This window comes from Mirounga leonina, unplaced genomic scaffold (assembly GCF_011800145.1).
Source record: "Mirounga leonina isolate KUSES-001 unplaced genomic scaffold, KU_Mleo_1.0 Mir_168, whole genome shotgun sequence".
In the NCBI taxonomy this organism is placed as follows: domain Eukaryota; kingdom Metazoa; phylum Chordata; class Mammalia; order Carnivora; family Phocidae; genus Mirounga; species Mirounga leonina.
This window is the reverse complement of record NW_023270426.1, coordinates 49,878,135-49,891,758: the sequence shown is the minus strand read 5'-3', so window position 1 is coordinate 49,891,758 and position 13,624 is coordinate 49,878,135. Positions and strand designations below refer to the sequence as shown.

The following is a 13,624-nucleotide window of genomic DNA, read 5'->3' as shown; positions in this document are numbered from 1 at the left end:
TCCAATAATAGGAGATAACCTCCACATTTCAGGTCCTTACCCTTAGATATATGTGCAAAGTTTCTTTTGCCTCTCTAAGGTAACATACCACAGGTTCCAGGGAAGTTAGGACATGGACATCTTTGGGAGTCACTATCTTGCCTTTCACCCTGTTTTATACTTCTTTGTATTGCATATGAGATGGATGGAAAAAGAAAATATGCAAACACTAACAACAATGACGACAGCTAATAATCTGTACATCAGAGTAGACTAAAGGGGGAAGGAGTTGTTGGAAATAAAGAGAGGCTTCTCAAAATTATAAAAGGAGGAATCAGCCAGAAAATTATAATGTTTCCAAATGGGTAAGCACTTAATAATATAGTCTCAAAAAATAACAAAGCTTGGAGGAGAAATAAACAAATTCTCAGTCGCAGTAAGAAATTTTCTACATAATTCTCTCAGTAACTATTAGAACAAGCAAACAAACCAAAAAGTCAGTACAGATGTAAAACATTTGAACAGCATAGTTAACAAATTATGATATATATGGATCACTGCACCTAACAACTTGAGAATACATGTTTTGTTTTGTTTTGTTTTGTTTTTAAGTGAGAATGGAACATTATACAGTTGACCACATACTGGGCCATAAAGCAAGTGGAAACACATTTCAAAGGATTTAAATCATATACTGTACATCTGACATGACTCTAAAGTTAGAAGTTTATTTTTTAAAAATCCATGGATCTATTTTCTAATCGTAATGGAATTAAACTGGAATTAGTAACAAAAGGATAACAGGAAATTCTCAAATGTTTGGCCATTAAGAGATACACTTTTGAACAATCCATGAGTCAGAAAGGCAATTATAATGAAAATTTGAAAATATTTTGATCTGAATAACAAAGATGCATATTTAAAGCTTACATGATAAAAATAAATTGGTGCTTGGATGAAAATTTATAGTATTAAATGTATATATCAGAAATGAAAAAGTACTAAAAATTAATTACTTAGGAAGCTATAAATACAAGAGCCAATTAAGGGGTGCCTGGGTAGCTCAGTCAGTTAAGCATCTGACTCTTGATTTCAGCTCAGGTCATGATCTCAGGGTCATGAGATCGAGCCCCAAGTTGGGTTCTGTGCTGGTGTGGAGACTGCTCAAGATTCTCTCTCCTTGCTCCTTCTCTCTACCCACTACGTCCTCTCTCTCAAAAAAAGAAGAGCAAATTAAGCCAAAAGGAAACAGAGGGAAGGAAATAATAAAGAGAAGAGGCAAATTTATGAAATAGAAAACAAACATACTACAGAGAGGGACTACTAGGTAAAATGTTGGTTTGAAAAGACTAATAAAATCAATTAACCTTTAACAAAATTTATCATGGGAAAAAAAGTGGAAAATACACATTGCCAGTATCAGGAATGAAAAGATATTACTACAGATGCTACAGACATTAAAAAGATAATACAGAGATAAAAATTTGTATGAACTAAACAAATTCCCAATACACTTTACCAAACTAAGAAAAAGAGAAATAGAGGATCTGAAGAGTTTTATATCTGTTAAAGAAATTAAATTAATAAATAACCTGCCCACAAAGAAAATTCTAGGCCCCCATTGTTTTACAAATGAACTCCTACAACGGGACGCCTGGGTGGCTCAGTCGGTTAAGCGTCTGCCTTCGGCGCAGGTCATGATCCCAGGGTCCTGGGATCGAGTCCCGCATCGGGCTCCCTGCTCCGCGGGGAGCCTGCTTCTCCCTCTGCCTCTGTCTCTCTCTCTGTCTCTCATGAATAAATAAATAAAATCTTTAAAAAAAAAACAAAAAAAACAAATGAACTCCTACAAATATTTAGGAAGTAACATCCATCTTACACATACTCTTCAGGGAACACATCCAGTTCCTTTTATAGGACCAATATAACCTTGACTCAAAAACATGACAATATTTCAAGAAAAAAATTAATAGAGCAATTTGTCTTAAGCGTAAGTGCAAAAACCCTAAAATAAATGTGAATCCAGGAAATATAATCAATCCCAAACAAAATGTGAATCCAGCAATATATAAAAATGACAAGCTTCATGATGAAAAGGGGTTTATTCCATAAATGCGGGTTGGTTTAGCATTTAAGAATCAATAAATATAATTCATTGTGTTAAAAGATAAAAGAATAATTATGATATTTTCAGACGCAGAAGAAACATAGTAAAATTTAACATCCATTTATGATTAAAAAAAACTTAGTGAATTGGGAGTAGAAAGGATCTTCTTTGATAAAGCATAGCTACAAAAATTTTATATTGACATCATACTTAACAGTAAAATATTAAAAGCTTTTCACCTGAAATCAGGAATGAGATAGAAATTCTCACTTTCACTACTTTTATTCAAATTTATACTAGAGATTTTGTCCAGTGTCATAAGGTAAGAAAAAAAAAACTAAAATAAGATGGGGAGAAGCCAATGTCATTATTTGCAGGTGTCATGATAGGATGCATAGATATTCCAAGGACTCTATAAACAAAGGATTAGAATTAACAAATGAATTTTGCAAAGTCACTGGGAACAAGGTCAATATCTAAAAAAGCCAATTGTATTTTTATATGCAACATCCAGAGTATGAAATAAATTTTTATTTTTTATTTTTTATTTATTTATTTTTTAAAAGATTTTATTTATTTATTTGAGACAGAGAGAATGAGAGAGAGAGAGCACATGAGAGGGGGGAGGGTCAGAGGCAGAAGCAGGCACCCTGCCGAGCAGGGAGCCCGATGCGGGACTTGATCCAGGGACTCCAGGATCATGACCTGAGCCGAAGGCAGTCGCTTAACCAACTGAGCCACCCAGGTGCCCTGAAATAAATTTTTAAATGTTGTTTATAATAGTATTAGAACACATTAACCAAGTAGGAGTAAAACTAAGAAAAGACATATAAGACCTCTCCACAGAAAATCATAAACTGTTTTCAAGAGAACATACGGGGATCCACCACACTCATGAGTTATAAGTCTCAATATTTGAAGACAACAATACCCCCAAATTACTCCCTGGAGTCAATATCATCATAATCAATATCCCAGCAGCTAGTTTGTGAAATTTAACAAGTTACTCCTAAAATTTATATTGAAAATGCAAAAGGCCAATAATGATGAAATCAATCTGGAAGAACAACAAGGTTGGGGACTTATACTAGCAGATAGAAGAACATATTATAAATCTACAGTAATTAAAATAGTGTAGTATTAGCATAAGGATAGACAAATAGACCAGTGGGACAGAATAGAAACTCTAGATCTCAGCGGTCCAATGCAGTAGTCACTAGTCACATGTGGCAATTTACGTTTAAATTAATTTCCTCAGTTGCACTAACTGCATTTCACATGCCCAGTGGCCACGTGTAGCAAGTGATTGCTGCAATGGACAGCACAGATAGAGAACATTTCTGTCACTAAAGAAAGTTCTATTGGACCATGCTGCTTCAGAGACAGACTCACCATAAATGGAAATCAGATGTTTGACAAAGGTGTCCCTGAAGATGAGTAGAAAAGAACAGTCTTTTCAACAGTCTTGGTCAGATGATAGCCATCTTTGAAAAATGAATCTCGAGTCCTACCTCACTTCACACACAGCAGTCAGTTCCCTGTGGGTTCTGAGTCTAAATGCAAGAGGCTGTGGAACCTTCATGCAAGGGAGTAACATCCAGCAATGGAAATGAATGAAGTGCTGGGAACAGGCTGAACCTCAACACCAAGGGTGAATCTCACAAACATTATGAGATCACTTGGAGCCAGAAATAAAAAAGAACAAGCTGTATGGTTTCTGTTTACATGAAGTTCAAAAGCAGGCAGAAAGAACTCTACTGTTGGATAGCAGGTACCTTTGAAGGAGGGAGGTGACTGAAGGCTGCCCACACGGGCTTCTGAAGTCCCAGGAATGTCCTGTCTCTTGAGTGGGCTGTGTCTACAGGAGTGTCCAGTCTTCATCAGCATCTTCTGTGCACTTTTCTCTATGGGTGTTATTTAAAAATGTTTTTTAAAGCAACCCTTGGATTGACATGGAAAAAGAAAGATAATTCTTGCTGACTGAATGATTTTTAAAAATGAAGATTCTGTCTAAAATGTTTAGATAGGCAACAATTTTAAGTCTGAAAGTATCAGGTATAGGGTATGGAGAAAGGGAGATATTACTGGTAGGAGGGCCAATTAACATGTGTTGTAAAGTTGGAAAGGTGTGCACCTTGCAACCAGACAGTTTTGCTTCCAGACACGAATCCTAGAGAAACTCTCGCTCATGTGCACAAGGAGACATGGGCAACAGTGCTCACTGCAGGAGAGTTTATAATAGGGGGAAAAAAAGAATAATTGAAGGAACCAAAATGCCTAACAGAAAAATGGATAAATAAAATGTGATTTTTTTTATATAGTGAAATGTGATTTTTTTTATATAGTGAAAAAACAGTTAAAAGGACTATATGTATACACAAACATAATCACAGAGCTCTAAAAATACTGTAGTGGATGAAAAAAGCAAGTTGCAGAGTATGTTTAACATATATATCGACATTTTTAAAGTATACAACATGTCTAGATATTATTCTTTGATGCATGCATATGTCACTCAATTTTTAAATGGCGGCAGGATACACTGGGCACTGAAACCATGACAGCAGCAGCCTCGGGGTGGGGGGGAGGAGGCCGAGATTGAGGATGGGGAAAAATTGTCACATGGAAACTGTCCCTTCGTTTTCATTGTTCTGATTCCTTTTTTTTTTTTTAAGCAAGCATGACAAAATGTTAACATTCTAGGTGTTGAGTTGCAGGGTGTTAGATTATTCCTTGTAATTTTCTCTTTGTTTAATTTCTCAATAAGAAAAAAATAGAGTTGACATAATAGCACCTTCCGTCATTTAGTCTTAGACTTATTTATTGTTTAGGTATTTTATGTTCCTGTTTGTTTTAAGAAAAAAATGTATATAAATATGTTTAGCCAAGACATCTGAATTTCCTCTCTTTGTTTATGTTTGCAAAGCATACTTGTTTGATTTAACATTCTCTGGTATCGAAGTGTGTCCTTTGTGCAAGCTTGTGAGGAGTAAATCATGAGGGCTCACAGTCCCACCACAGTCTGTGTATTAAGAACGCATTTCCTACGATAGACATCCTCTGCGCCTCGATCTCGGCAAGCATCCGTTTGTATTGGAGCCAAAATATCCACAAGCAGGCAGAGAAGCAAGAAGTCAAAAGATCTGCTGTTTGGTGCTAATGATTTGTTGGTACTTGATTGTGAAGACTGAAGGTCTGAAACCACCGATGTTTATTGGCTCCGTCTCCAGTATGTCCCTCCAGGGTCATTTCCACAAGAATGACTGGAAGAACAGGACCCTGCCTTTTCCCCCACAAACAGTGCTTCCCGCAGGAAGCCGGTTCTGGCAGGGAGGAGGGTCAGAATCTTTATGACAGGATGGTGGACAGATGGGCCAGCCGCCATGGTGGACAGCGGACTGTTCCTGACAGCACACACACACACAGCTCTTAGCCCTTGGGCGGGTGGTCTGGCAGCCTTTGGAAATACACCCAAGGTGATTTGCTATGACCCTGTTTGAAAAGTTGACAGGTAAATGTGCACTGAAAACAGACTAGATATTTTATAGTTAGGCCCTAAATCGAGGCTTTTAAACATGCACAGGTATGACTGAGGTGGGGACCGCCATACCTTGTCCTCACAGATAGACCAGGTCTTTTTTTTTTTTTTTTTAAGATTTTATTTATTTATTAGAGAGAGAGAGAGCACAGAGGGGTGAAGGGCAGAGGACGAGGGAGAAGCAGACTCCCCACTGAGCAGGGAGCCCAACGGGGCTCAATTCCAAGACCCTGGGATCGTGACCTGAGCTGAAGGCAGACGCTTAACCGAATGAGCCACCCAGGCGCCCCCTCCACCAGGGTGTTTAACTAGAGTAGAACTCAGAACTGCACCTTACTCACTCTTGACAAGCAGGCCACAGAGGGAGTTATCCAAAAGAAGGAACTGAGCATGCTCATTTCAGATCTTTTGTCTGTCTGATTTTGGGGCCAGCCTGCCCCCAGGATATATGCAAGCACTCAGGTCTGCTCTCAGCTCTGAGGTAGCCCAGTGGGTGTCCAGCAAGATCAGTGATGAGTGGCTTAGGCTGTCTAAGTCAAGGGTCAGTTAGTAGAAAGGCCTCTCTGCCACAGATCTGAAGCTATCTTCTCTCCAATCAACTTTATCAGTAACAAAGGCAATATTTTTAGCTCCAGCCGTCTGGTCTCCACCTTTCAATTGGTTCCAAATTCAAGAAGGTGGGGGAGTAGGTACTATTAATTGCTTCCCTCAAAAACCTAATAGTCAATTAGTATAAGATCCCAAGATGATAAATTAAGGTAACCCAAGAATTTGTATACCAATTCATTCTTACACCCATAATTATCCTGTTTGAATAGTTAACTGAACATTTCTCAGTTACTTTTAGATTTCATCAGTGTGGCTAAACAAATAAATATAGTACTATTGATCGTGGCATGATTGAACTCTCATAGCTTGAGAGAGACTCCATTAAAATGTATATGTTATAATCTATTTCATTATCTACATAGGGATAAGTATATATATATATAGAAAATGTATCCATCTAATCTGATCATTTAACAGCAGAAAGAAAAGAGGCACACACAGAAAACAACCTACCCTGCTATAGCAGAACACTGTTCTACATAGGGCCAGCTGTACGTTGGCAGAACAGTGATTTTAAGGATGAATTAGTGTTCTAATCTCGTTGGGATTCCCTTTATATTTGTGGTGGTTTATGACTGATGTTTAATGGAACTATAGCTTTCTGTTTATATTTAATAGAAGACTCATTTCTGTGGTGGGATACACATTTACACTCCAGAGTTGAATAAAAGCTACCGTTCTACAAGGAGGATATTAAATGTTGATTTATAATGACACATTTCAATAACAGTGACCTAATGCTTCCACACTGTTTCTTCCCAGGTCCTGGGAAGAGCCTGGCTCCAGCAAAGGATGATTCTTCTCGTCCAGAACATTTCTCCTTCAACACATCTCTCCATGCTGCAATTAGACACAGGAATTGGAAACTTCTCACCGGCTACCCAGGTAGAATGCTGAGCATTTCCCCCCAGAACAGCGAGGAAAATTTTACCAAAGTGACAACTGCCTTTTGCAGAACATACCTCTGGGGCTGCTGAATGAGGAATGGTTTGATCTCCTGTCCTGACAAAAGAAGACTGAGAATTAACTGTAGGTGGGGGGTGAAAGGAAGCAGTGTCACTCTAATGTGTCATGGAAAATAAGGATTTCAGAGATGTGTGGCTGCCGAGCACAGCACGTCTAGCTAGCAAGGAGAATCTCTGAAAGCTACATCCCCAACCAATTGCGTAGCTGAAGGAGGTGGTTGCTTCCCCTGAGCACATTCTCTAAAAATAACGTCTTTTACATACTTTTAAAATGTGGGGTGTGATGGCTAAGACTGTGATGCCGTTAAGCAGTGTTTATAATGATGACATTCTTGGCATTTGTGGCCAGACAATTCTTTGTCTGGTAGTGTCCCGTGTATTGCAAGATATCTTAGCTTCCCCGGCCCATGAGCACGGTATGCCAGGAGCAGCTCCCCTAAGTCACTCGGACAACTGAAAACTCCCCCGCCCCGCACGCACACACGCACGCACTTTCCTGGAAGCCCCTGGTTGTGAAGCCCTGAACCGTGTCTAGTTAAAGCACCGGAAGTCAGAGACCGAGATGGATGTCGGTACAGCATCAAGGGCCGCGTGTTTGTCACGTGTTCCTGCCCACGTCCCCACTCAGCCCTCTCCCCCAGTCTCCTTACTTGAAGTGCGAACCTGCCTATGATGCTTCTCCGCCAGTAAACTCTTGCAATTCTTTGCCAGGCTGTGGTTGCTGGTTTCCTCCACCGTCTCAAAACAATGTTTCTGTGATACCCTCATCGGACCCACCGACCAAGACCCTCTGGCTCTTTGATATTGACCAGGACCCGGAAGAAAGACACGACCTGTCAAGAGAGCATCCCCATATCGTCCGGCAGCTCCTTTCCCGCCTGCAGTTCTACCACAAACACTCGGTGCCCGTGCACTTCCCGGCGCAGGACCCGCGCTGTGACCCCAAGGGCACTGGGGCCTGGGGCCCGTGGATGTAGGACTTCTGCAGCCCTGGGGAGCCAGACCACCTTTCTGTTACAAGTTGGACTTCAGGCTTTTACTCCTCCTGTACCTCTCGTCTCATTTGCTCTCCCAGCCTGGGTTCCCCTGGCCCTTCTCTTGTTCCTCAACCACGCTGAGGTGTCTCATTGCAACCCCCAGTGCATTTAAAAGCTGATAAAACCTGGAACACTCCTGTTGTTGGCCAGGGTGTGTGTCTAGGGGAGAGGGTGGCTGAATTCAATCTCTTGTTCCTGAGCCGTGGGACAGCTAGGAACTTGACTTGGAATAGGAGGTTCTCACTGAGTCCTGGAGGCTGGAACAGCTGGCTCTTTTTGCCTCACAAGTCAGATGTTAGATCTCCCTCTGCCAATAGCTGGGTTTTATTGGAGTGCCTCATGTTTCTTGTAACAAATGTAGGGAGCAGACTGTTTTTAATGGTTCTGTTGGCCAGGGGATCTCCCTGTCTGTGAGATATCATGTTCAGGCATTCCATGTGAATAACCCCCCTTGGTTCACCCCTCACTTACTCACCCTGTCACTCATCTCATCATGGAGCATAAGGCCCATTTCATAGTTACGGTCAGCATGGCAATATGCCTGCTTCTTGGTTTTGGTTATTACAATAAAGAAATGTGTTTTTATCCCCAGTTGTTTTTTTTTTCCCCAGCCACTGCTCATTTTGTCTAGACTTCCTGCTACCCCCCTCACCTGTGGTTCTTTTCCTAACCTCCTTTTGACTCAGGCATCCTGTGCCTGGGAAGGCTGCTTCGCCTCTCCACTCTGAGCACCACTGGTTTTTGGAAGACTGCTGTGCCCTATCTTCCTTTTGCCTCTAACACTGAAGCTAGAGCCCTGCCCAGAGAAGGTGGTCAGGTCTGGCTCTGCAGGCCTGCTCGTGGTGGACAAGAAGTGGCCGAGTGGGTGATGCTCAGGTCTGTGTCATCTGTTTGGTGAAGACTTTTCTAAGTTGCAGAGTTTATTTTCATGATCGTGGCTTTGTCTCGTAATGTATTATGAGTTGCATGCTATTCCCTAGCAATTAAGAGAAACCCCAGGAAACAATAATTTTGTCTTGGGATGATGGAAGTGGGCAGTTTAAAGGAAATGGCCAGCATCTGAGATATTGGGCCTCAGTAAAGCAAAGGAGACCACATCCACGTTTCCCTTATTTTCACTTTTACTGCTTGTGTTGAGGTTCTGGGGTGGGGGAAAGAGGATGCGCAGTTTGACCCTCCAGCCCTTTCGCAGTCCCACTGAGGTCCTACTAATGTGGATCTGTCCAGATTAGCTCTCGAGAGTGTCAGACTCAGAGAGCTATGTGCAAAAACTATACTCTTTTTCCCATGAGCTCCACTGTTTTGTTCACTGCTCGTCACCAATGCCTGGATCAGTGCCTGTTACAAAGAAGGCAGTCAGTACTTTTTTTTTTTTTAATGAATGAATGGACAATTGAACAAAAGAGAAAGTCGCACACCATGCAAGTGCAGTGAGCTAAACACATCCTCCAACTGTTGCTTTTCTGTTCTCAAGCTGCCCTCCTGGGGTAGGAACAGAGTCTGCATATCTGGATGGTCACAGATACTCCATAGTGAAGCCATAATGTCCTCTCCAGGTGAGAAAAGGGGAAACACGCCTGCCAAAGATACTCTTTTGGCAATAATCCTCCATTCTCTTGTTTGTAGGACACTAGAAACTAAAGCCAGCCAACGATGTGATATAGGTCCTTGTGTAGCCATCCTTCAATTCAGTAGCAATATTTTCTGGTCGCCTCTAATATGTATTGTATTAAAATAAGATGATTGGAAGGAAATGGTGCTAAACTGAAGACACCAATTATCAACCTCTACCCCACTCCTGGGTTGGCAACCGGTCAAAATGCCATCACCTACCACCCGCACACCTGTGGCAGATACTATGAACGAACTGAGCCCAGATGTTCCTCTGGATCCTTCTAATCCCAGTGTGTATTAATACCAGAAGACTAGAGGCCATCACTACATGACACCCATTCGCCCTCCCTGCTGTGCTCCCGGGGCCACCCCAGTTCTGTTGGTGGCCAAGTACAACATGGATGTTCTGCACTCAGTGGATTTAAAGGGAGTTGTAAAAACTACTTGTTGTAAAACTTTTATTTGATATTTTATTTTATCCATAATAGAATATATCTCATTAGTTTTCTTTATTCTGTATAAGGATGTGAACAGATTCATATTAATGTTGTTTCTCTCCAAATTTGCTCACCTTTAAAGAAAAGTTTTATTGATTTAATGGTTTTTCTTTGTTACTACATGATTGTTCCAGATCTGGGGAATAAAAAGTTACTTTATTCTTTAAAATGTGTCAGTGGGGAGTTTCCATTTGAGTGATGAAAAGTTCTGAAACTGGACAGTGGTGGTGTTGGCACAACATGCCTCTGAATTGTATACTTTAGAATGGTTAAAATGATAACTTTTATGTGGTTTTGCCACAATTTTTTAACGTGTTGGCCCATTTTATGGTATGTAAATTACATCTCAATAAAACTGTTAAATAAATAAACGTAGCAAAAATATCAGAACTGAAAAAAACATGCCAGTCATTTGCCCCAAGAGTGCATACTATAAAATAAGTTATTGGAGGGAGGTCAGGAGAGGGTAGGAGTGAATATAAAGTGAGAATAAGAGAGTGTGTTTGTTCTCTCTTGCTGTATAACAAATTACCGCCCAACTTAGCAGCATAAAACAATAAACATTTATTACTTCCCACTCTCTAGGGGGGTCAGGGCTCTAGGAGTGGCTTAGCTGGGTGCTTCTGGCTCAGGGCCTCTCATGAGATTAGAGTCAAGCAGCTGGCCTGGGCTGCAGTCATCTGAAGGCTTGTCTGGGGCCAGCGGATCCCCTTCTAAGATGACTCAGTCACAAGGCTCTTGGTTGGAGGCCTGTGTCCCCCACCCTGTGGGCTTCCCCACAGGCTGCTTGAATAGCCTCACACATGGCAGGCAACCTCCAGCGGAGCAAGTCGTCGGGAGAGACACAGAGCAAGAGGAGGCTCCCGTGTGCCTTAATGACTCCACCTCCAAAGGGCTGCCATGTCACTTCTACCTTTTTGTGCTTCCTTAAAAATAAGTTACAAAGTCCAACCTTTACACAAGGGAGGAGAATTAGGTCCTGCCTTTTGAATGCAGTGTCAGATATGTGGACATATTTGATACCACCATGGACAACAGAGGAGAACAGGCAAATGGAGCCCCCTGGGGAATAGATTGTCTGATCAATGCCACATGCATTTATCAAATTCTGGTAGTTGAAGACAGATGGGAGAAAAAGCATTCAACTTTGCTATTTAGTGGTTAGAAGGACCATGGACTAATTGTTTAACCCTAATCTACGCCTCGGGGGTTTTTTACTGGTAGGATGATGGGTGGGTTGAACTGAGTAGATCCATTTTGCCCAGAACAATGCCTGACACATAGTATATATTAAATAGATGGTGGTTGACTGACTCTCAGAGGACTGAATTCCAGTGTAAGAATGTGAAATAAAACTGTGCTGGGGCACCTGGGTAGCTCAGTCAGTCAAGCACCCAACTCTTGAATGTGGCTCAGGTCATGATCTCAGAGTTGTCAGATCAAGCCCTGGCTCTGCACTCAGCAAGAAGTCTGCTTGAGATTCTTTCTCTCTCCCTCTGCCCCTCCCTGCTGCCAACTCTCTCAAATAAATCTTAAAAAAAAAAAAAACTGTGCTAAAAATAGCCTGAGACTGTGCTCCATCTTGAAAAACATTCGTTTCCTGAAAATATGATTTAAAAAACTAATTTTTTGAATGCTTACTATATTCCAAGTATTGTACAAGGTGCTTTAAAAGAATTATCTTGTTGCCCAAGGAAAATAAAGGCAATTTTCTTCTTAAGAAAAAAATAAAAGAATTATCTCGTTTAATATAATTTTAAACTAACCAGAGGTAATGTTTATAAAATCTGTTCAATCTTAATTATAAAAGACATACTTGGTTTTCACCCCCTTACATTTTAAAAATATCCAATCTTTATGCAAACATATAATTACTTAAATCAAGAAAATAAGAAGAGGGGCGCCTGGGTGGCTCCGTTGTTAAGCATCTGCCTTTGGCTCAGGTCATGATCCCAGGGTCCTGGGATCAAGCCCCACATCGGGCTCCTAGCTCAGCAGGAAGCCTGCTTCTCCCTCTCCCACTCCCCCTGCTTGTGTTCCCTCTCTTGCTGTGTCTCTCTTTGTCAGATGAATGAATAAAATCTTAATAAATAAATAAATAAATAAATAATGAATTATTTTGTCTTTTTAAAAAGTTCACCAGAGAAATAACCCAAGTGTCAATCAACAAACAAATGGATAAACAAAATCTATCTACACAATGGAATTCAGCCATAAAAAAAGTGGAGTTCTGATACATGCTACAACGTGGATGAACCTTGAAAATATTAAACTACAAAGCCAGACACAAAAGGGTAGATATTATGTGATTCCACTTACGTGAAATACCAAGAATAGACAAATTAACAGAGACAGAAAGTAGATTAGAGGTTACCAGGGGCTGAGGGGAAGGAAGAACGGGAGCTATTACTCAATGGATAAGAGTTTCTTTTGGGGTGATGAAAACATTTTAGAAATAGTGATGATGATTACACAGTAGTGTAATTTTTTTAAAAGATTTTATTTATTTATTTGAGAGAGAGTGAGAGAGAGCATGAGAGGGGAGAGGGTCAGAGGGAGAAGCAGACTCCCCGCTGAGCAGGGAGCCCGATGCGGGACTCGATCCAGGGACTCCAGGATCATGACCTGAGTTGAAGGCAGTCACTTAACCAACTGAGCCACCCAGGCGCCCAGTGTAATTGTAATTAATGCCGTTAAATCATACACTTAAAGTTAGTTAAAATGACAAATTTTATATATATAGAAATTTATATAGAAATGACAAGTTTTATATATAGAGAGAGAATTTATATCCTATATATAGAATTCTATATGTAGAATATAAATTCTATATATATAGAGAGAGAGAGGGAGAGACAGAGACAGAGAATGGAGTTTAGGTCCTCCAACCTACCAATATAGCTGCACTTTTAGTTCTTTCATAGATTGGACTCCCGTATAAGACAAAACTAACATGGTGATAGAAGTCACAAAATTTTTTCCTTGGGGAGGAGTATTGACTGGGAAGGGGCATGATGAAACCTTTTGGGGTCCAGAAAATGCTCTGTATCTTGGTCTGGGTGGTCTTTACATGGCTGTATCCATATGTAAAAATTCACTAAAAAGTATGCTCAAGTTTTGTACGTTATGGTTTAAATGTTATACCTAATTAACAAGTACTTTAAGACAAAAAAAACCTGCCCTTAGAGTAAGAGAGCACTACATATTTATCTCATGTGTTACCCAAATGTGCTTGGAAACCTGCAGACAATTGTAAAGAAAACATTTTACACGCTGCA

The 13,624-nt window shown here is 40.6% G+C and overlaps 1 protein-coding gene across 1 annotated transcript in view; it reads left to right on the top strand.

Annotated features, from left to right (window-relative positions):
• Positions 1-10,746, top strand: part of ARSB (arylsulfatase B) — a 166,457-nt gene extending 155,711 nt beyond the window's left edge. Inside the window, exons 7-8 of the mRNA XM_035014717.1 lie at positions 6,996-7,118; positions 7,910-10,746. Of these exons, the coding sequence (XP_034870608.1) occupies positions 6,996-7,118; positions 7,910-8,175 (389 nt within the window). The 3' untranslated portion in view covers positions 8,176-10,746. The remainder of the gene's footprint in view (positions 1-6,995; positions 7,119-7,909) is intronic.
• The last annotated feature ends 2,878 nt before the right edge of the window (positions 10,747-13,624 follow it).